The sequence below is a fragment of the Tamandua tetradactyla genome, chromosome 16 (genome assembly GCF_023851605.1).
Source record: "Tamandua tetradactyla isolate mTamTet1 chromosome 16, mTamTet1.pri, whole genome shotgun sequence".
Classification (NCBI taxonomy): domain Eukaryota; kingdom Metazoa; phylum Chordata; class Mammalia; order Pilosa; family Myrmecophagidae; genus Tamandua; species Tamandua tetradactyla.
In genome coordinates this window covers 3,641,035-3,665,517 of record NC_135342.1, presented here as the reverse complement: position 1 = coordinate 3,665,517, position 24,483 = coordinate 3,641,035, and the positions used below count along the sequence as shown (strand labels likewise).

Sequence of the window (24,483 nt, the reverse complement as noted above, 5' to 3'; positions counted from 1 at the left end):
TGATGGAGGTGGCCTAAGGGTGCATCAACTGCAGAATAGAAGGGAGAACTGAGGTGTACGTATACGATGGAATATTGAGCAGCTGCAAGATGGAATGAAGTTGTGAGGTATGCAACTAGGTGAATGAATCTTGCGAACAGTATGTTGAGTGAAATAAGCCATAAATGAAAAGGCAAATATAATACCTCACTATTATGGGCTAGCTATAATGTGCAAACTCTGAGAATAGTATTAAAGAGCGTAGGTAATCAGGGGAAGGCCTATTGTAAAGGTTCCTAGATGATAAGCCCTTTCAGCAGTCACATCTGTTCCAGAATGGTAACTGCTATTTTTTTTTTTTTTTTTGCATGGGCAGGCATTGGGCATTGAACCAGGTCCCTGGCATAGCAGGCAAGAACTCTGCCTGCTGAGCCATCATGGCCCACCCAGTAACTGTTATTTTTAAATTCTGAGACGCTGAGCTCTTTGTGTGTAACCTGGTCATTCCTTGGAAGCTTGGGTATCTGGGGGTGGAGGGTACCTGAGACTCAGAGATGGGGTTCTGTGGCTCTGAAAGTCAGCATTAACCCATATAGTGAGTGTTTAAAAAGCTGAAGAAGAGATCAGACTTCAATTAGAGATATGAATGAAACATATCTGGTTAGGACTAAGGTAAATCAGACTAAAGAGTAAAGGATGATATTGACTTTATTTTAAACCTTCAACTTCTCTGTGAGACCAAAGGAAGAGAAATTTATTTGGTACAAAATTTCTATTTTTGGCGATACAACATCTAGCTTAACTTATATGGTCAGCTTATTCCAACACCATGAAACTTTCAATAAGGAGTGAGATCTTGTTGATTAGTAGAGGTTAATGTGATTCCCCAATATATCCCAGAGTAATATAGGCAGAGGATTTAAAAAAAAAAGTGTTTACAAGATCACCTTGAGAGAGACTGGGGGGAAAAGGTGGAAATATTAAAAAAAAAAAAATACTTCCCCAACTCGGGAAAAACTGATATTCTCACAAGCACTGGGGACTGCCAAGTTGATAGGTCTGGCCCTCAAACTTGGGACTTGCCCTTATGAAACTTATTCCTCCAAAGCCTACTTGTGATTATGCCTAAGAGTAACCCCCGGAAAATCTCTGTGGCTGCTCAGATGTGGCCTCTCTCTAAGCAAACTCTGCAGGCGAATTCATTGCCCTCCCCCCTACATGGGATGTGACTCCAGGGGGTATAAATCTCCCTGGCAATGTGGGACATGACTCCTAGAGATGAGTCTGGGCCTCCCATCATGAGACTTAGAAAACTTTCTTGACCAAAATGGGTAAGAGAGAAATGAGACAAAATAAAGTTTCAGTGGCTGAGAGGTTTCAAACAGAGTTGAGAAGTCATTCTGGATGTGATTCTTTCATAGTATATAAATATCCCTTTTCAGTTTTTGTTGTATGGGAGTAGCTATAGGGAAATACCTGAAACTGTTGAACTTTAATCTAATATCTTGCATTAAATTTTGAAGATGATTACCATCTTGAAGATGAGTGTATAACTATATAACTTTTATGGTGTGTCTGTGTGGTTGTGAAAACCTTGTGACTGACACTGTCTTTATACATTGTATGGTCAGATGAGTAAGAAAATAAAGACAGAAATTAAGTGACTAATGGAGGCGTGGGGTATGGGATGTTAAAAAAAAAAAAGACTGTCTATCAGAAAACTCTAATTAGATATGTGGTTTCCAAATACTTTCTTCCTTTGAGTAGGATCTTGTTTTACTTTTATGATAAAAAACATTTGTGAACAAAAGTTTTTAATTTTGATGAAGTCCCATTTATCTATTTTTTTGTTCTTTGTATTTTAGGAGTAGAGTCTAAAAAACCATCGTCTAGCACAAGGTCCTGAAGATGCTTCCCTATATTTTCTTCTAAGGGTTTTATAATTCTGGTTTTATATTTGGGTCTAGGATCCATCTTGAGTGGATTTTTATATATGGTATGAAATATATTTATCGTTATTTTGCACGTAGACATCCAGTTTTGCCAGGACCATTTGTTTAAGAGATTATTCTTTCCCAATTGTGTGAACTTGGCACACATCAAAAATCAGCTGGCCAAAAATGTCCATCAACAGATGAGGGGCTAAACAAACTGTGGTATATACATACGATGGAATATCATGCAGCTTTAAGACAGAATAAACTTATGAAGCACGTAATAACATGGATGGGCCTAGAGAACATTATGCTGAGTGAGACTAGCCAAAAACTAAAGGACAAATACTGTATGGTCCCACTGAAGTGAACGGACATTTGAGAATAAATTTGGAATATGTCATTGGTAACAGAGACCATCAGGAGTTAGAAATAGGGTAAGATAATGGGTAACTGGAGCTGAAGGGATACAGACTGTGCAACAGGACTGGATACAAAAACTCAAAAATGGACAGCACAATACTACCTAATTGTAATGTAATTATGTTAAAACACTGAATGAAGCTGCATCTGAGCTATAGTTTTTTTTTGTTTTGTTATATATTTTTTGTATTTTTTATTTTTTTCTCTATATTATCATTTTATTTCTTTTTCTGTTGTCTTGCTATTTCTTTTTCTAAATCGATGCAAATGTACTAAGAAATGATAATCATACATCTATGTGATGATATTAAGAATTACTGATTGTATATGTAGAATGGAATGATTTCTAAATGTTGTGTTAGTTAATTTTTTTTTAATTAATAAAAAAAATCAATTGGCCATAATTGTGAAGGTTAATTTCTGAACTCTCAATTTGATTCCATTGGTCTCTGTGTCTGCCCTTGTGTCAATATGATGCTGTTTTGAATACTATGACTTAGTAATCAGTTTTAAGATTAGGAAACGTGAGTCTTTGTGCAGGTTTGAAACTGTTAGGTACCCCAGAGAAGGCCACGTTCTTTGATTCTGTTCCTGTGGGTACAGACCTATTTTAGGTGGGATATTTTGTTTAGGTTGTTTCAACTGACATGTGACCCATCCAATTCAAGGTGGGTCTTAATCCTTTACTGGAGTTCTTTATTAGAGGATAAAATACAGAGAAAGAAAAGCCCCAGAGATGCTAAGAGAGGGCCCACAAGAGCTCAGGGAGGAGGCTGGAACCCAGAGCTAAAAGCGGTGAAATGAGGAGCGAGGACTGTGTGCCTTGCTATCTGACAGAGGAACCACAGATGCCAGTAGGCTTTCTGCAGAGAAGGTATCTTCCTCTTGATGCCTTGGGCTGGCCATTTTCATGGCCTTAGAACTGTAAATGTGTAAGTTATAAGTCCCCGTTTTGAAAAGCCAGTCCATTTCTGGTGTATTACATTTTGGCAGCTTTACCAAACTGAAACAGTCCTCCAGCTTGGTCCTTTTTTTCCAATTTGGCTTTCACTGTTTAGGTCCACATATGCTTCCATATGAATTTGATGGCTTTTCTATATCTAAAAAGAAGGATATTGGAATTTTGATAGGAATTTCATTGAATCTATGAATTTATTTGGGTAGAATTGACAACTTAGCAATATCTAGTTTTCCTGTCAATGAACAGAGTATCTTTCCATTTATTTAGCTCATTGGTTTATTTTAATAATGTCTTATAGTTTTCTATGTACAAGTCCTTTACGTCCTTGGTTAGTTTTATTATTAGATATTTCATTCTTCTAATTATTATAATTGGATTTTTTCTTGTTTTTTTTTCAGATTGTTCATTACTAATATATAGGATGACTACTCATTTTTGTGGGTTGATCTTTATTCTGCCACCATGCTGAAATAATTTATTAATTCCGGTAGCTTTGTGGTGGATTTTACAGGATTTTCTATACACAGGATCATGTCATCTGCAAATAGCGGACATTTTCCAATTTCCTTTCCAATTTAGATGCTGTATTGGTTTGCTGATGCTGCCAGAAAATGATACACCCAGAAAGGAATGGCTCTTTTAAAGAGAATTTATTATGTTACATATTTGCAGTTTTAAGGCCATAGAAATGTCCAAACTAAGGCATCCAGCAAGAGATACCATAACTCCACAGAAAGACCAATATCTGTCACATAGGAAGGCAGTGGCTGGTATCTACTGGTTCTTGATCCTGGTTCCATTGCTTCCAGCTTCTGGTGCCGGGGGTCTCTTCTCTAAGCATCTGTGGGCTTTCACTGCACTCCTGTGGGACACAGCTCTAGGTTCTGACTTGCTTAGCATCTCATGGGAAGACACATGATGACATCTACTGGGCTCCAAATGTCCCTGTCTAGGCACCTGCTCTCTCTGTCAGCACTCCAAGCATCTCTAAGCAGCTCTGTGAGCTCTGAAGCAACTGTTCACCAAGCATTTGCATCCGAGGTTTCTCCAAAATGTTCCCCTTTTTAAAGGACTGTAGTAAACCAATCAAGACGCAGCTTGAATGGGTGGCATCACATCTCCATCTAACGAAAAGGCCACACACATGACTGGGTGTCACATATCCATGCAGATAATCTAACCAAAGGGGTTTCCACCCTGATATACTGAATGAGGATTAAAGAACATGGCTTTTCTGTAGTACACAACAGTTTCAAACCAGCACAGAGGGCTTTTAATTTTTTCTCTTGCCTAAGTTAATTCCAATTTAATGTTGGGTAACAGTGAGGACATGGGAATCTTGACTTGTTCCTGATCTCAGAGAGACAGCTCTACCCTCTTACCACTGAGAATGATGTTAGCTTTGGGTTTTTATTAGATGCCATTTTTCTTGTTAAGTAATTTCCATTATGTTCCTAGTGTTCTATGTATTTTTTTAATAAGAGTACTAGATTTTGTCAAATGTCTTTTATGCATCAATAGGTAAGGTTGGGTGTTTTATCCCTTTCTTCTGTTTATGTGGTATATTGCATTTATTGATTTTCTTATGTTGTACCACCCTTGCATTCCAGGGATGAATGCCATGTGATCCTGGTGTGTGGTTTTTCATAGGCCATTGGATTTTGTTTTCAGGTATTTTGATGAGGATTTTTGCATCTATACTTATCTGTAGTTTGCTTTTCTTGTGGCATCTTTATCTGGCTTTGGTATGGAGGTGATGTTGGGTTCATAGAATGAGTTAGGGATGTTCTCTCCTTTTCAATTTTTTGGAAGACTTTGAGCAGGATAGATATTAATTTTTCTTGGAATGTTTGGGAAAATTTCTCTCTGAAGACATCTGGTCCTGGACTTTTCTTTGAATCAGTAATCAAAAACCTCCTAACCATCTCTAAACTATTTATTGGTTTATTCTATTTCTGTTTCTTCTTGTATCAGTTTAGGTAGTCTGCTTTTGTATCTAAGAATTTGACAAGTTCATCTAGGTTATCTATTATTGGTGTACAATTGTTCATAGTATCCTCTTATAATCTTTTTATCTCAGGGGGGTTGGTTAATGTCCTCCTTTTCATTTCTGATTTCCATTATTGGTGTGCACTTTTTTCCATCAGTCTATCTAAAGTTTGTTGAATTTATTGATCTTTTCAAAGAACCAATTTTTGCTTCTGTTGATTCAATTTTTTGTTCACTATTTCATTTATCTCAGCTTTAATCTGAAACTGTTGATGTGTGTTCCGGTAGCCTTGATTCTTGAAGAAAACTGTATAACTATATAGCTTTTACAGTGTGACTGTGTGATTGTGAAAACCTTATATCTTATATTCCTTTTATCAAGGTATGGACAGATGAGTAAAAAAAAGGATAAAAAATAAATAATAGGGGGAGTTAAAGGATAAATCTTGGGTAGATTGAAATGCTGTGAGTAAATGAAAGGGAGGGCTAAGGCACATGGAATATATGAGTTCTTTTTTATCTTTTCATTTCTTTTTCTGGAGTGATGCAAATGTTCTAAAAAAAGATCAGTGTGAAATACACAACTCTGTTATTGTGATCCATTGAATAATGTGGTTGGACTGTACATGTGTAGATATTTCTCAGAAATATTTTTGAAAAATGTTCCAGCTCTTCCAATTTTTAGGTCAGGTATTTGAATTGAAATCTTGCTTCATTTTTAATGTAAGCATTTAAAGCTATAAATTTCCTTCTCAGCACTGCCTTTCCTGCATCCCATATGTTTTGGCATGTTGTTGTTCATTTTCATTTGCCTCAAGATATTTCCTAATTTCCCTTATGATTTTTCCCTTTCACTGGTTGATTGTTTAAGGTTATTATTATGGTTGGGTTTGTGTGTCAACTCAGCCAGGTGATGGTGCCCAGTTTTCTGTCAAGCAAGCACTGGCCTAACCATTACTACAAGGACGTTTTGTTGCTTGTTAATAAATCAAAAACCTGGCCTATTGAATTATTACCATGTTAACTCTATCTATGTCTGATTATAGCTGCAGTTGGGCAAAAGGAGTATCTTCCACAACCAGTGACACTTAATCTAATAAGCTAAAGGTTTTAAAGGAGATGTCAGAAGAATCTCTCTCTCCATTTCAGCCAGTTAGCCTCTCCTGGGGACTTCATTAAGACCTTCTTGGTGCTTTCAGCTTATGGCCTGCACTACAGAATTTGGACTTGTGAGTCCCCGTAGTTGTGTGAGACACCTTTATAAAATCTCATATTTATAGATATCTCCTGTTGTTTCAATTTCCTAGAGAACTCTGTCTAATACAGCTTGGTACCAGGAGTGGTTCTTAAAAAACAGAATCTTAAAATGGGTTTTTGCAGTGGGCTTTCTATTCCGATTAGATTTGAAGGCACTAATGACACTATTCCCAATAATCAAGATGGCGCTGACACTCCATGGCATGAGTTGCCATTAGAGATATACAAAATATCACCATTTGATTCTGCTAATTGTACATTTATATGAGGCAAGGCTATGGGTGACAGGGTTTTTAACACTTTAACAGAGTTCTGTCGGGTTTAGAGGAATAATGATGTTGGCTAGTTCCTCTTAAATACACTGGATAGAGTTATGAGGGAAAAGTATGAGCTGAAGCTTCAGATTTGCAACCTAAACACCATATGAAATATGTAAAAGGTTCTATGCATGCCCTGAAAGAAAATCTTATTTCCTGTGGTCACAGATTTGAGATCTCTCAAAAACAGATCCAGAGCCTCACTGTGTGAGTAGCAGATTGACAACATAAACTACATTCTCAAGCTTGGAGAATGTCTGCTATTAACCTAGATGCATTGATTGGAAAAGAATTGGACCCCGAACACTGCAATGGGGACATATGGGTGATATGGATGGCAATGGGGATATTGGAACCCTGTATTCTGTTGAGTCCTTGCTAGATAAATCTCTAATGGTCAGCATTGAGGAAACAGCACCCCTCACCTCCAACTTGCCCTGAGGAAACAGCTTCCTGGTTTCCAGTCCACACTAAGAGTTTGCAATACAACCTCCAACTAAAGAGCTTAACCCTTTAGTGCCTGTTAAACCTGTAACTATCTCCCCTGGGAAAACAGCCCTCACATCTCTGTCTGGAGAAATTAAAATCCTGTTTCACCAGATGAAACTGTAATGGAATGCCCTGATGTAACTGGCTTGAAGGACACTTCTAATTATTTTCATAACCCACCCCCACCATCCCTCTTTTCTTCAAGACCTTTAATTAGACTAAAGTACCAACAGGCCCTGAAAGGTAAGATTGTGACCCGTGAGAAAGTATACCATACTCCAAAATAACTGCATAAGTTTTCTAATTTATATTGACAGAAATCAGGGTAATAAGTGTGTGGGTGATGGTAGAAGGAATATAATATTTGATCAGGCTGAATTTATTAATATGGGCTCTCTAAGTAGATTTTGCATTCATTGTGGTAGCTTGAGAGTTACAAAGGGTGTTAACAGTTTGTTTGGGTGTTTGGCTAAAACATGAATCAAAATGTGGCTGACATTACCTGAGGTCAAAATTCAGAATGGCCCTGGTATAATGTAGATGAGAGGACCCAGGCTTCGAGAGGTGGGAATGTTAGAGTGGATTTATGATGGAAGACCTGCTCACACACCCCAGGAATGTCCAGAGGACACACCTTTTACCAAGTTTGTGAGGAATAAATTTATGATACTAGTTCCATCATCCTTGACTACTTCTCTAGTCACCATTCTCTGTAGGTCAGAAATTACTGTGGGAACTGCTGTCACTGAGCTGGAATCCTTAAACACAATGGGGATGACCAGATCCCGAGTTGGCAGAAGTCATGTGGTAACAGTTAATCACTATAGACAAGACAGGTGTGGCCACCACGATAAACAAAAGACTCAAAGCAGGAGTCAAAATACTCTGCTTCACAGAGATTTATGGTGTTGGCTAGTAAATCACGTGGTACTTAAAAGTAAAATAGATGGACAGCCTACTAAATTCTTGTTTGATCTGTATAAGAAGAAGAGTTCTAAGTCAAGTGAACAAGTCAAACTTGAGTTACAAAAACAGAGTCATGGCCTCTTAATCAATTCCCAGACTTGAGATGGTTTGCAGACCCAGAGCCACTTGAATGAGGGGAGGGCCAGGTACCCTTAGAGAAGATCCTTCTTATACTACCAAAAATTTATACTGCTTAACTTCCCAGCCTTCCCCAAGTAGACCTACAGCCTTTTACCAGGGTAACTGTGTGTTGGGGAAAAGGAAATGATTAGCTATTTCAGGTATTATTAGACAATGGCTCAGAAGTGATATTAATTCCAGGAAACTCAAAATGTCACTCTGGTCCACCATTCAAAGTAGAGGCTTATGAAGGTTAGGTGATCAATGAAATTTTAGCTCAGGTCCATTTCACAGTGAGTAAAGTGGGTCCCCAGACCCATTCTGTGGTTATTTCCCAAGTTCCAAAATGCATAATTGGGATAGATATACTCCGCAATTGGAAGAATCTGCACATTGGTTTCCTGACTCGTGGAGTGAGAGCTATTATGGTAGGAAAGGCCAAGTGGAAGCTGGTAGTACTGCCCTACCTAGCAAGCTAGTAAATCAGAAGCAATTCTGCACTCCTGGAGGGATTGCAGAGATTAGAGCCACTCTTAAGGACTTGAAGGATGCAGGGGTGCTGATTCCCATCACACCCCCATTCAAATTCCTTTTTGGCCTGTGCAGAAAACAAATGTGTCTTGGAGGATGACAGTGGATTATCATAAACCTATCCAAGTGGTAGATTCCAATTACAGCTGCTGTTCCAGATGTGGTATCATTGTTTGAGAAAACAAATACATCCCCTGGTACCTAATATGCAGCAATTGAACTGGCAAGTGCTTCTTTTCTCAATAGCTGTTGGTAAGGACTACCAGAAACAGTTTACATTCACTTGGCAAGGCCAGTAGTATACCTACACTGTCCAACCTCAGGGCATATCAAACTCTTCAGCCTATGTCATACTCTAGTCCCTGGGGACCTTGATAATTTCTCCCTAGTCCATTATATGGGTGATATCATGTTGATTGGACCTAGTGAACAGAAGTTGCAAATATTTTAGACTTACTGGTAAGGCATTTGTGTGTCAGACGATGTGAGATAAATTCAACAGAAATACAGAGGCTTTCTACCTCAGTGAAATTTCTGGGTGTCCCGTGGTGTGTAGCATGTCGAGATATACTTTATAAGTTGAAGGATAAGCTGTTGCATTGGCCCCTCCTATGACCAAAAATGAGACTTAGTTGGTCTCTTTGGATTTTGGAGACAACATATCTCTCATTCAGGTGTGCTACTCCAGCCCATTTACCAAGTGGCCAGAAAATCTGCTTGTTTTGAGTGGGGACCACAACAAGAGGAGGCTCTACAATAGAGTCAGGCTGCTGTACAAGCTGCTCTGCCACTTGGACCATATGATCCAGCACATACAATGGTGCTGGAAGTGTCAGTGGCAATAATGATGCTGTCTGGAGCCTTTGGCAGGCCCCTATAGGAGAATCACAATTTAGGCCCTTAGGTTTTTAGGGTAGAGCCTTACCGTCTTCTGCAGATAACTACTCTCCTTTTGAGAAACAGCTTTTGGCCTGCTACTGGGCCTTGTGGAAACTGGGCACTTAACCATGGGCCACCAAGTTACCATGAGACCTGAGTTGCCTATCATGAGCCGGGTGTTTTCTGACCCACCAAGCCATAAAGGTGGGTGTGTATGGTAGCACTCCATCATTAAAGGGAAATGGTATGTACAAGGTAAGGCTTGAGTGGGTCCTAAAGGCACAAGTAAGTTACAGGAAGAAGTAGCCCAAATGCCCATGCCCCCACTCCTGCCATGTTACCTTCTCTTTCACAGCCCAGAACTATGGCTTCTGGGGAAGTTCCTTATACTCAGTTAACTAAGGAAAAGAAAACTGTGGCCTGGTTAACAGATAGTTCAGCACAATATACAGTACCATCTGAAAGTGGACAGCTGCAGCGCTGAAGCCCCTTTCTGGGATGTCCCTGAAGGACAATGGTGAAGAGAAATCCTTCCAGTGGGCAGAACTTCAAGCAGCATACCTGGTTGTTCATTTTGCTTGGAAGCAGAAATGGCCAGAGGTGTCTTTTGTATACTGACATATGAGCTGTTGCTAATGGTTTGGTTGGGTGGTCAGAGACTTAGAAGAAGCACAATTGGAAAATTGGTGACAAAGAGGTCTGGAGAAAAGCTATGGTAATTGACCTTTCTGTGAGGGGGGAAAAATACATGAAGATATTTGTGTCCCATGTGAATGCTAGCCAGAGGATAACTTCAGCAGAGGAAGGTTTTAATAAATAAGTAGATAAGATGACCCTTTCTGTGGGTACCAGTCATTCTCTTTCTCCAGCTTCTCCTGTCGTGGTCTGATGGGCTTATGAAGAAAGTGGGCATGGTGCTATGGATGGAGGTTTTGCATGAGCTCAGCAACATGGGCTTCCACTCACCAAGGTCAACCAGGCTACAACACTGCTGAGTGACCAATCTCCCAGCAGCAGAGACCCATGCTCAGTCTCCAATATGGCACCATTCCTCAAGGTTATCAGCTTGATACCTGGTGGCAGTTTAATTACACTGGACCACTCCCTTCATGGAATAGGCAGCAATTTGTTCTACCTGGAATAGACGCATACTCTGGATATGGGTTTGCCTTACTTGTCTGCAATGCTTCTGCCTAAACCACCATCTGTAGACATACAGAATGTCTTCTCCACCAACATGATAGTCCACACAGCATTGCTTCTGACCAAGAAACCCACTTCACAGCAAATGAAGTGCAGGAATGGGCACATGCTCATAGAACTATCCAGTCTTCCCATGTTCCCCATCATCCAGACGCTTGGGTTGATTGAATGGTGGAATAGCCTTTTGAAGACCCAGTTATGTTGCCAACTAGTTGGCAATACCTTGCAGGGCTGGGGCAATGTTCTCCAGGAGACTGTGTATGCTCTGAAGTGGCTTCCACTCTATGGTACTGTGTCTCCCATAGCCAGGATTCACGGGTCAGGTATCAAGAGGTGGAAATGGGAATGGTACCACATACTATCACCCCTAGTGATCCACTATAAAAATGTATGCTTCCTGTCCATGAAACCTTAATCTCTGATGGTCTGCAAGTCTTAGTTCCAAAAGGAGGAGTGTCCCCACCAGGAGACACAACAATGATTCCTATGAACTGAAAGTTAAGACTTTAATAAGCCTTAACTTTCAGAAACCTGGCTTATTAAATAACCAGCACATTGACTACATCTATGGCTGATTACATCTTGCACTTTGGGCTTCTAGTTCTTCTGAATCAACATGTAAGGAAGGGGACTACTGTACTGGCTGGGGTGATTGATCCTGACTATCAAGGGGAAATAGGACTCCAACTATCCAATGGAGGTAAAGAAGAGTTTTCCTGGAATACAGGAGGTCCCCTAGGACGTCTCTTTCTACTATTATGGTCTGTGATTAAAGTCAATGGAAAAGTGCACAACTCAATTCAGGCAGGACTACCAGTGGCCCTGAAACTTCAGTAATGAAGGTTTGGGTCACCCCACCAGGCAAAGAAACACAGCCTGTCGAAGTGCTTGCTGCGGGTAATTGGAACATGGAAATAATAGTGGAAGGAAGTAGTGATAAATATGGGCTACGACCACATTACCAGTTATAGAAACGAGGACTGCGGTGCTATGAGTATTATTTTGTTGTATGTTTGTATTTGTACATAAAGCAATATTTTCTTTCCTTCTTATCTGACATAAGTTGTATTGTTCATGTTATAGTATTTAAGTTATAGGATATCAAGTTTAAGAGTGACCTGCACCCTATTTTGGAGAAATTTAGTGTGTTTCCAGTTATATGCAGGACAGTTGAGTACTGTTAGCTAAAAAATTGTCTGTTATTTTATTCTATTTAGAGATAGCTTCCAAGTTGACAAGGGGTAGGCTGTTATGGTTGGGTTCATGTGTCAATTTGGCCAGCTGATGGTGCCCAGTTGTCTGGCCAAGAAAGCATTGGCTTAACTATTACTGCAAGGACATTTCATGACTTATTAATAAACTAGAAACCTGGCTTATTAAATAACCAGCACACTGACTACATCTATGGCTGATTACATCTGCAGTTGGCCAAGGGGAGTGTCTTCCTAACCTAGTGACATGTGATCTAATTAGCTGAAGGTTTTAAAGGACAAGTCAAAAGAGAGAATCTCTCTCTCCACTTCATCCAGTCAGCCTGTCCTGGGGAATTCAGTAAGACCTTCATTGGAGCTGTCAGCTTGCAGTGTGCCCTATGGAATTTGGACTTGTGCATCTCCACAATTGCATGAGACACCTTTATAAAATCTCATATTTACAGATGTCATCTGTTGGTTCTATTTTCCTAAAGAACCTTGCCTAATTCAGGTACTTTTTTTAATTGCCACATATTTATGAATTTTCTACTTTTATTCTGCTATTCATTTCTAGCTTCATTCATTTTGTTCAAAGAATGCACAGTGTACCATTTCAATATTTTTTAATTTATTGAGAATTTTTTTGTGACCCAAAATATGGCCTATCATGAAGAATGATGCATATGCACTCAAGTAGAATGCATATTCTTTTTTTTGTTGGGTGGAATGTTGATATATGCCTGTTAGGTCTTTTGGTTTATAGTGCTTTCAGTTCTTTCAGTTTTTTCATGTCTTCCCTTGCTGATCTTCTGTGTATATGTTCTATTCAGTATTGAACGGTGTGTATGGAAATCTCCACCTATTACTGTCGAACTATTTCTCCTTTCAGTACTGTCAACATTTCTTCATATATTTTGGGCCCTGTTGTTGCATGCATATGTTTATATTTGTTATATATTCTTATTGAATTGGCCCTTTTATCAATATGTCCTCTTTGTCACTTATAGTAGTTCTTGACATAAGATCTATTTACTATTATTTAGTATTTAATATTAGTTACTATTAGTATAGCTGATTTATAGAATTAGTCAAGTCTTGTGTTTACTTATTGATCTCCTAACAGGTTCTTCTACCCATTATTGAAAATGGTGAGTTAGAGTTTCCCACTATTTACATAGGATCATCAATTTCTCCATTCAAATCTTCAAATCTGTCAATATTCACTTCATATATATTGGGTCTCTGCTGTTAGATGCATATCTATAGCTATATATTCCATCTTATTCTTGGATTGTCCCTTTTATCTGTATATCTGCCCTTGTAATTGCTTTATATTTAAAGTCTATTTTATCTTATATTTGATAAATATATCAATATATTTATATATATCACCTCCCCAGCTCTCTGTTGGTTACTACTTGCATGGCATATTTTTTCCCCACCCTTTCATTTTCAATCTCCTTGTGTCTCTGAGTTTAAGGTGAGTCCCTTGAAGACAGCATATAGGTGGGTTATGCTTTTTTATCCATTCTGCCAATCTCTGCTCTTGACTGCAGATTTTAATACTGCACTTAACATCATTACTGATAATGCAGGCCATTATTCTGCCATTTTACTATTTAGTCTTTGTAAGTCTTGTACCTTTTTATTCCCTCAATCCTCCTATTACTGCCTACTTTTATCTATTTTTTGTATAGTATCATATTGTATGCCTTCTCATTTCCACCTGAATATATTTTTCATATATTTACCTTGTGGTTGCCATGGGTTAAATCTAGCATCTTCGATATGGAACAATCATATTTGGTGTGATACCAGCTTGACTTCAATAGCTTACACATGTACTTTTCATAGCCCCTTCCATTACCCTTCCTTTCATCGTTGTACTTGTTAACACTTAAATCTATGTCTTTGGGTATATACTGTACAAAGATGTATCATTTCTTTTATGCATTTGCATTTCAGCACCTGTTGGAAATAAGAAGTAGAGTTATATACCAAGCAATACACTGTAATACTACTGGCATTTATAATTTCCCAAATGGTTACCTTTAACAGTGTTCTTTATTTCTGTATGCCACTTTGAATCATGGTTTAGTGTCCTTTCATTTGTAGAACTCCCTTTAGAATTGTTTGCAGGGCAGGTCTGATGGTGATGAACTTCCTCAGCTTTTGTTTATCTGAGAATTTCTTAAACTCTCCCTCACTTTTTAAAAAAAGTCTCACCAGATATAAAACTCTTCATTGGCAATTGTTTTTCTTTCAGCACCTTAAGTATATCAACCCACTGCCTTCTTGCCTCCATGGTTTCTGATGAGAAATAGGCACTCAATCTAATTGGGATTACCTTGTACATAACATGTTTTTCTATTGCAGATTTCAGATCTCTCTCTTTGTCTTTTATATCCAACAGTGTGATCAATGTATGATGGGGTGTGTTTTTCTTCATACTTATCCTGTTGATGTTCTCTGGTCTTCCTGGATGTGCATATTCACATTTTTGCTAAGTTTGGGAACATCTCAATTATTTCTTTGAAAAGTTCCTCTGCCCCCTTCTCTTTTTCTTCTTCTTCTGAGACTCCCATAATGCACATATTCATGCCATTATTGGTGTCCCAGAGGTTTCTTGAGCTGTTTTTTTTTTTTGCTTTTCATAATTCATTTACTTCTGCTCTTCAGCCTGAGTCACTTCAAGTGTCTTGTCTTCGAGTTCACTGATTCTTTCTTCTGCCAATTCTAATCTGCTTTTGAAACTCTCCTGGGTTCTTCATTTTGGTTATAGTGGTATTCAATTCCAGTAATTCTGTTTGGCTCCTTTTTAAAATATCTATCTCTTTACTAAGACTCTCATATTTTTGTCTATTAATTTTTATTCCTAATATTCTTTGACTCTTTATCAGCATTTTCTTTTAGCTCCTTCAGCATTTTTAAGATTGTATTTTGAAGGGCTTTGTTTAGTATGTCCCCATTCTCATCTTCTCCATTGATGTATTCTGGATTTTTAATCCTCTTCCTCTGAATGGACCATCATTTCCTGTTTCTTTGTCCTGTACTCTTTTGTTGCACACTGTACTTTTTTTTTTACATGGGGCAGGCACCAGGAATCGAACCCGGGTCCTCTGGCATGGCAGCTGTTCTAGTTTGCTAGCTGCTGGAATGCATTACACCAGAAATGGAATGGCTTTTAAAAAGGGAAATTTAATGAGTTGCTAGTTTACAGTTCTAAGGCCGAGAAAATGCCCCAATTAAAACAAGTCTATAGAAATGTCCAATCAAAGGCAGACATGGACAGATACCTTGGTTCAAGAAGGCCGATGAAGTTCAGGGTTTCTCTCTCAAGTGAGAAGGCACATGGCAAACACAGGGCGTCTCTCTCGGCTGAAAGGGCACGTGGTGAATACGGCATCATCTGCTAGCTTTCTCTCCTGACTTCTGGCTTCATGAAGCTCCCCAGGAGGCGTTTTCCTTCTTCATTTCCAAAGGTCGCTGGCTGGTGGACTCTCTGCTTTGTAGTGCTTAAGCATTCTCTGCTCTCTCCGCATCTCTCATTCTCCAAAATATTTCCTCTTTTATAGGACTCCAATAAACCAATCAAGACCCACCCAAATGGGTGGAGACATGTCGTCCCTTAATCCAGTTTAACAACCACTCTTGACTAAATCACATCAACCAGGGAGATGATCTCATTACCGTTTCAAATATACAGTATTGAACAGGGATTATTCTACCTTTATGAAATGGGATTTATATTAAAACATGGCTTTTCTTAGGGGGCATGCTTCCTTTCAAACCAGCACATTCCACCCTCTGACCCCTAAAAAAGACATGTTTTTCCCATATGCAAAATACATTAATTTCATAACAATATCAGAAAAATTAAACCTTTCAGCAGCAATACAATGAAGTACAAAATTAGAGACAGTATAAAATCTCATCAAGTCAGTTACAGGCATTGTCTGTCCTAAGGCAAAATTCTCTCCATTTGCTCTGGACCTTTGAAAACTCATAACAAGTTATTTGCTGCCTACATACAAAGGAGGAACATTCACAGGATACATATACACATTTCCATAGGGAGGAAGGAACACAGGGGTCACTGGACCCATACAGTTTCGAAAACCCTCAGGGCAAAGTCCATTAGATTTCAAAGTCTGAGAGTCATTTATCCTCAGGGCTTTAGAAAGTGGCAGTCCCACCCTTTCCAAATGCCTAAGCAGAGACCTGCCTCTATCTGAATGCAACCTTGGGGGATATTGGGGAGACCACCCTTCTCTCGGCTCCACCCTCTTCAAGCATTGGAGCTGCACCCAGGCTCTCTGCCATCTCTGGGGCACACGCTCAACCCCTCCAATTGGTGGCAGCCAGGTTCTCCCCAAACCCCAAGGAACGTGCTTCACTCTCTCCAAGGCCTGAGGCAGCATGACTCTTCCACTGCAACGAGGTGGAAGGCCCATTCTCTGCCTTTGGGGCAAACTCACCCTCTTCACGGGCTTGGGTGGGTCCCCTCTCCTTGTCCGAGGCTTCTTGACTTCAGACCTCAGCCTCCATGGTTTTGCCTCTGAAGTTATTTTTCCTCCAATGTGTCTCTTCTCTGAACCCCTCAGTCCGGACTGGCAGCAGCTCTTGTTTATACAGGTCCCACAGCACTCTCGTTGGCTTTCTATGCAGTAGTGTTGGATCATCCCCATCAGACACAAGGAGTTTCCACAAATCCTTCCTGGATAACTCCATGTCTGATCCTGACTTTCTCTGAAATGGCTGGTTGGTTCCACATTTGGTTAAATCCACACACAGGGCGCTATACTCTGGAGTCTCCCTTTCTGTAGACCCAGAATTTTCCAGGGCCTCGATTTCTGGTTTCTTTTTATTCAAAAGTTCAGTTTTCAGCTTCTCTCTCTCCTGTCGCATTTCACTATAAGCTGTGAGGAGAAACCAGGCTGCACTTTCGACATTTAATTTGGAGATCTCTTCTGCTAAATATCCAAGTTCATGGCTTTTAAAATCTGCCTTCCAGCCAAAGCCACTAGTCAATTTTGCCAGATTATCTGCCATTTTAAAACAAGGATCGCCTTCCTTCCAGTTTACAATAACACGTGTAATTTCTGTCTAGAGCCTGGTCAGAGGTATCTTTAGAGCCCATGTTTCTACCAACAGTCTCTTCAAAGCATTCTAGGCCTTCTCTATCAAGCTTCTCACAACTCCTCCAGATTCTTCCCTTTATCCATTTAAAAAGCTGTTCCAACATGTTTGGTATTTGCAAACTGTAGCAGCAGCACCCCACTCTCTGGTACCAAAATCTGTTCTAGTTTGCTAGCTGCTGGAATGCAATACACCAGAAATGGAATGGCTTTTAAAAAGGGAAATTTAATGAGTTGCTTGTTTACAGTTCTAAGGCCGAGAAAATGCCCCAATTAAAACAAGTCTATAGAAATGTCCAATCAAAGGCATCCAGGGAAAGATACCTTGGTTCAAGAAGGCCGATGAAGTTCAGGGTTTCTCTCTCAAGTGAGAAGGCACATGGCAAACACAGGGCTTCTCTCTCGGCTGGAAGGGCACGTGGTGAATATGGCATCATCTGCTAGCTTTCTCTCCTGGTTTCTGGCTTCATGAAGCTCCCTGGGAGGTGTTTTCCTTCTTCATTTCCAAAGGTCGCTGGCTGGTGGACTCTCTGCTTTGTAGTGCTTCAGCATTCTCTGCTCTCTCCGCATCTCTCATTCTCCAAAATATTTCCTCTTTTATAAGACTCCAATAAACCAATCAAGACCCACCCAAATGGGTGGAGACATGTCGTCCCTTAATCCAGTTTAACAACCACTCTTGACTAAATCACATCAACCAGGGAGATGATCTCATTACCGTTTCAAATATACAGTATTGAACAGGGATTATTCTACCTTTATGAAATGGGATTTATATTAAAACATGGCTTTTCTTAGGGGGCATGCGTCCTTTCAAACCAGCACAGCAGGTGAGCATTCTTGCCTGCTGAGCCACTGGGGCCTGCCCACACTGTACATTTTAATATTTTAAAGTGTTATCTCTGGGAATTCACTTCCTTGGATATCTGTTTCTTGTTTTTATAACCAGCTGGCAATAAAACAGAGATTTTCTTGAGCTTCAGCCCTCCTTTTAGTTTGGTCTTTCCAAGGCAAAAGTGGCATACAGGGTTTTCCTTGACTTTGTGATCCTTTGTCTTGTCCTGGGCTTTTCTTGTTAGTTTTGAAGTTCCCCAGTTTACAACAGTTTGATTGTACACCCTGTTTCCCAACAGGCATACCTCCCTCTCCCTGGTATTTGCCCCAGAGTGTCTTCCTCTACAGTTTCTTACATTCCTTTTGTTGTCTCAAGCTGCTTTTGCCTGAAGAGCAAGTTCTGGGATGCAGGGCATTACAGGAAAGACTTTTCCAAGTAGTTTTTAATGGTCAAAGCAAGGCCAGGGACCTACAAAAGTAGTACAGGCCAGCTTCAAAGGGCCCTGGGAGGGGGATCAGAAAGAGCACCAAGAGCTTCTCCAACAGCTCCCAAAGCTGAGCCTTTCTGTCCTGCCCATCAAATGCAGCCCTCTAGCCAACTGTCCCCACCAGTCCTGAGGAAGTGCAGTGACTTTAAGTCACTGTGCCTCCAGAAATCCATATTTGCTACTCAAAAAGCCATGATAAATGATCAACCATGCCCACCCTTGGTCTTGGGGCAGGGGATTTTTATGACCCTTTCTGTCACCAGTGAGCCAGCCAGGGGCTGGAGCACAGTAAGGTTGATGTTGTACCAATTTAATTCCCCCTAGTGAACAAACAACATGTAAGCAAAATCTCCAAAATGGTTCAGAGGGCGAATAGAGTAGGAGATGATAAGGAGCTTACTACAAAGAAACTGGTGGGATCCTCACCAACATCAAGCTGGGAACTGAAAGACAGAAGTTGTTCTCTTTATGTGTTCTAGTTTGCTAGCTGCCAGAATGCAACATACCAGAAACAGAATGGCTTTTAAAAAGGGGAATTTAATAAGTTGCTAGTTTACAGTTCTAAGGCTAAGAAAATGTCCCAATTAAAACAAGTTCAAGAAGGCTTATGAAGTTCAGGGTTTCTCTCTCAAGTGAGAAGGCACACGGCAAACACAGTCAAGGCTTAGTTGAAGGGCACATGGTGAACATGGCATCATCTGCTAGCTTTCTCTCCTGGCTTCCAACTTCATGAAGTTCCCCAGGAGGTGTTTTCCTTCTTCATCTCCAAAGGTCACTGGCTGATGGACTCTGCTTCTCACAGCTATGTCGTTCTGCTCTGCTCTCTCTGACTCTCTTTCATTCTCCAAAATGTTTCCTCTTTTATAGGACTCCAGAAACTTATCAAGACCCACCCAAATAGGTGGAGACAGGTTGTCACCTAATCCAGTTTAGCAACCACTCTTGATTAAATCACATCTCCAGGGAGATGATCTGATTACAGTTTCAAACATACAATATTGAATAGGGATTATTCTGTCTTTACAAAATGGGATTTAGATTAAAACATGGCTTTTCTAGGGGACATACATCCTTTCAAACCAGCACACCATGGTTAATGCAGTATGACCTACTATTACACACAGCCATCTATAAATTCTAGGTTCTGGGTTTTTTTTTACCTGCATTCAATCAAGCACAGTCGAAATTGTTCAGGGGTACAGTGAAAATTTCCCTATTACGTAGTCCCCCAGATCTCTGCCACATCAGCTGTCGTTCAGTTACAGAAAACAGCTCACATTAGCTATTTAAAGAAAATTTTAAACTTTAATAATGAAGTTTGTTTCTAAAACATTTGGAAAAGCTAGAGGATCAGGTTTCACCAAAGGGGCTGCTACCTCTGGCACAATTTGGAAAGTGGGAGATAGGAAAGCTACCATTAGAACTGTGATGTTAAAAATATTCCACTATTGCTGTCGTGGAAGCTAACTGGTTAGCTGGTTCTTGAAGTCAATAACCACTGTTTGAGACCAGAATGCTATTAAAGAGCAGCCCTGTGCCTCTACATTCTTGGTTACTGGCAGCAAAATAGTCCCATGTCACTTTTACCTTCCACTGCCTTGAAAGTATGGAACTTAACCTGTACCTAGAAACTTAGCTTCAAGGGGTCCTAGGAAGTGTGAGTTTTAGTTTGTTAAAGTTAAGAAACACACTATACCAGAAACGGGTTGGCTTTTACAATGGGAATTCAAGTTTACTGTTGTGAGGCTGTGAAAATGTCCAAATCAGGGTATCGACAGGATGATACCTTCCTCCTGGGGAAAGCTGCTGGCGGTCCTGGACCCCTGTCACATGGGGAGGCACATGTCTGTGTCTGCTGGCACTTCTCTCCTGGGTTTTATTGCTTTCAGCTTCGACTGCTTTGTCTGTGGCTTTCTTTCTGAGCTTCTGTGTGCTTTTCCCTTAGCTTCTTTGTCTTTTTTCCGGGTCTTTTGTCCTCCGATAAGGGCTCCAATAACGGGTTAAGACACACCCTGAATGAGGTGGGCCGTATCGCAACTTAAGATTCTAATCTCCATATTGTGAGCCGTAGATCGTACACCACATATGGATGTATGTGTGTGAAGATTTCTCAGCAATAATATACAAAAAAAAAAAAAAAAGGATCCTCCTCACCACAAGATTCTACATACAATGGGTTCACACTGACGGGAATGGATTAGTTTTAAGAACGTGATCTTTCCTAAGGTACACAGAGCTCCTTACCATGACAGTTTAGTACAAAACTTCTTTAAAATATATATTCTGGCCTTAAGAATAGAGAAGGCTTGTCAGAATGAATCTGGGATGAATACCAGGTGTCACTCGTCATCTCTATGACATCTAGCTTCCCTCCTAGGAACAACCACCTGTGTCAGGTGCTTCTCATATCATTTTTCAGATACTATTCATGTAAAACTTGTTTCTATAAGCAGGTGCATACTACAGACACTGCCTTATTCTTTTTCCACATAAAGAGATCATCCTTTACATATAATATTTGCACAATAAACCATGGTTCCGGAAATTCTTTAATTGGCTTTTTATTGATACTTAGTTCTTTTCCAGTTTTCACTATTATAATAGCTATTCATATATGTGTATGTGGGCATGTTTAGAACAGGGTTGTAAGGAGCCAGAGAATGTATGTTTTAGACTTCATGAGCCATACGGTCTCTGTAGCAACTGTTCAAATCTGCCATTATAGCTAGACAGCAGTTACAGGTATCACATAAATGAATGTCATGGTTGTGTTTCAATGAAACTTTATTTACAAAACAAGGTTGTGGACCATATTTTGTGTATGGGCCACAGTTGTACAACCAATGAGAAGCTTCAGTTTGAGAGAGAAAATTACAGGGTCAATGAGTATATATATGAGTGTTTAATTCGGATGTGTTCTGTACTTTTTTTTCTGTTGTCTTCACTGACTCAGGTCATTCAAAGATGTATCAAGCCAACATAAAGAAGAAAATCCACAATACATGGTTCAGAGAATCCATCATTAGGATCCATGAGTCCTTTGACGAGGAAGTCACCCTGAGAGAACGTGAATATATAGAACGCCTTTTCGCCGTGAAAGCAAATGGAAAAGAGCCGCGTACTGTGGTCCTTTATGGAGTCCAAGGAATTGGGAAAACAACATTGTTGATAAAGTTAATGTTGGCCTGGTCAAAGGGTACTATCTATCAGAATCGATTCCTCTATGTCTTCTACTTCTGCTGCCGGGAAATGAAGCAATTGACGGTGACAAGCTTGGCTGAATTGATTTCCAGAGACTGGCCCACCTCTCCCGCCCCACTAGGAGAAATCACATCACAGCCTGAGAGACTCTTGTTCATCATTGATAGCTTTGAAGAACTGAAATGTAGCTTGAAGGAACCTGAGTCGGCTCTGAGCAGTGACTGGATGCTGCAGCAGCCTACCCAGGTGCTGCTGAGCAGTTTGATGAGGAAGAAAATGCTCCCAGAGTCTTCGCTGCTCATCATGGCTACCCCTGTGTGCCAGGAGGACCTTGAGGCTGCACTGGAGTCCCCAGAAGTTGGAACACTCGTGGGATTCAATGAAAATGAGAGAAAACTGTTCTTCTCCTATCTATTTCAAGACTGGAAGAGAGCCATGGAAGCCTTCGATTTTGTAAGAGAAAATGAACAATTGTTTTCCATGTGCCAAATCCCTGTCCTGTGCTGGATTGTGTGTACTTGTCTGAAGCAGGAGATGGAGAGGGGAAAAGACCTGGCACTCACCTGCCGATGTACCACCTCTCTCTATGTCTCTTTTATGTTTGACTTGTTCACACCCAGTGGTGCTGCTTGTCCACTCCAGCGTAGCAAAGACCAGTTGGAGGCCCTCTGTTCCCTGGCTGTGGAGGGTATGTGGACTGACACATTTGTGTTTAATGAAGAGGATCTCAGGAGAAATGGGTTAGTTGATTCTGACATACCTGTATTGCTCGAGGCGAAGGCTCTTTGGAAGCGCAGAGAGCATGAGGACTCATATACATTCATCCACATGTGCGTCCAGGAGTTCTGTGCTGCTATGTTCTATTTGCTGAAGAAGCCCAGTGACCACCCCAACCCAGCCATTGGATGTGTGAAGACACTGTTGTTGACCCACTTAAAGAGTGTAAAGGCACACTGGATTTTTATGGGATGTTTCATGTTTGGCCTTTTAAATGAAAAGGAAAATCAGAGGCTGGATACATTCTTTGGCTTCCAGCTGTCCCTGGAGATAAAGCATCAACTTCATCAGTGCCTAAAGAGCTTAAGTGAGCATGAATGTCTATGGAAAGAGATAAGTTTCATGAAATTATTCTACTGTCTGTTTGAGATGCAGGATGAAGCCTTTGTGAGGCAGGCAATGGACTACTTCCAGGTAGTCAATTCTTTCATCTTTGACAATGTGGACATGATAGCCTCTGCCTACTGCTTCAAACACTGTTCTGGCTTGAGGAAACTTCAGCTTTGTATCCAAAACGTCTTTAAAGAGGAGAACAGGGACGATTCTGTGTGAGTCCTTCCAATGACTTTATATCCCCTTTACAGCATCTACCATATCCCCAAGCGTGTTTTGCTGATAAAGCATTTAGTACAGAATTGTGGTTAGGATCTCACCTTTTCTGTGAAACAGACCTCGGTTCTAGCCCTTGCTTGACTCTGTGAGCTGTGTGACCTAGTCCCTGAGACACATCATCTCCTTGTAAAGGGGACGATGATAGTAGGTACCACATCTTGTGCATTTTAAGATATTTAGGAGTATCTCTGATCTTTACCTGCTTGATGTCAGACCCTTCCCCTAAGTTGTAACAACTAAAAAGTCTCCATATATTATCAAGTGTACCCTGAACTGCATCAGCATGCCTGGTTCAGGACCACTAATATAAGGTGATCTCACCTGACTGGCCTTGTTCTCCCTGGCTAAAGGTGGGTCTGAGTCAAACGTGTTGTTCTCAGGAAGATAACTTAATATGCTTATATATTGTGAATGGCTTGGGTTGAGTATTTTCCCATGGAAAGCATTTCCTTCCTCCTTCATTACAGGTCATGCTGTCATCTCCTGCAGTGGCGTCAGATCTGCTCTGTGCTTACTACAAACGAGCACCTCAGAGGACTATACATTTATGACAGTGCCTTTAATGAGTCTGCCCTTGTGACTTTGTGCCATCAGCTGAGCCATCCCAATTGTCACCTTCAAAAGCTTGCGTAAGTTGGAGACCAGTGGGACTTGATTATGTTGTGCAAATAACAAATTATTCTCACCTCTAGCTTTTGGGTGAGGCCAACTGCATATGCAAAGAATTATAATCTAGAGCAGGGTTTCTTACCCACAGCACTGTTACATTTTGGGCCAAATAATTATTTGCAGTGGGGGCTGTCCTGTGCATTGTAGACTGTTTAGAAGCATCCTTAGCCAATATGCCAATAGCAAACACCTTCCAACTATGACAATCAAATGTCTTCAGATATTGCTACATATCACTGGGGAAGCAAAAATGCCCCCAGCTGATAACTGCTGATCTAGAGTAGTTTATGTTGGTAACATGGGAACTGAATTTAACAAAGCATATAAGAGGGAGTATGTAGGCTTTCCATGTGGTAGTAGATGGAAGTAAATGTATCTTCATGAGATTGATGGGGATTGTCTTCGTTTGCCAGGTTTACATGGCAGACGCCACACCATGGGTTGGTTCACCAACAGAAATTTATTACCTTTCACTTGCGTAGGCTAGAATCTCAAAATCAAGGTACCAGCAAAGATCATGCTT

The 24,483-nt window shown here is 40.4% G+C and overlaps 1 protein-coding gene across 1 annotated transcript in view; it reads left to right on the top strand.

The window, feature by feature from the left end:
- The window catches only part of NLRP4 (NLR family pyrin domain containing 4), a 77,228-nt gene that overhangs the window by 32,619 nt on the left and 20,126 nt on the right, over positions 1 to 24,483 (top strand). Inside the window, exons 3-4 of the mRNA XM_077133540.1 lie at positions 21,655 to 23,227; positions 23,759 to 23,920. Coding sequence (XP_076989655.1) covers positions 21,655 to 23,227; positions 23,759 to 23,920 — 1,735 coding nt within the window. The remainder of the gene's footprint in view (positions 1 to 21,654; positions 23,228 to 23,758; positions 23,921 to 24,483) is intronic.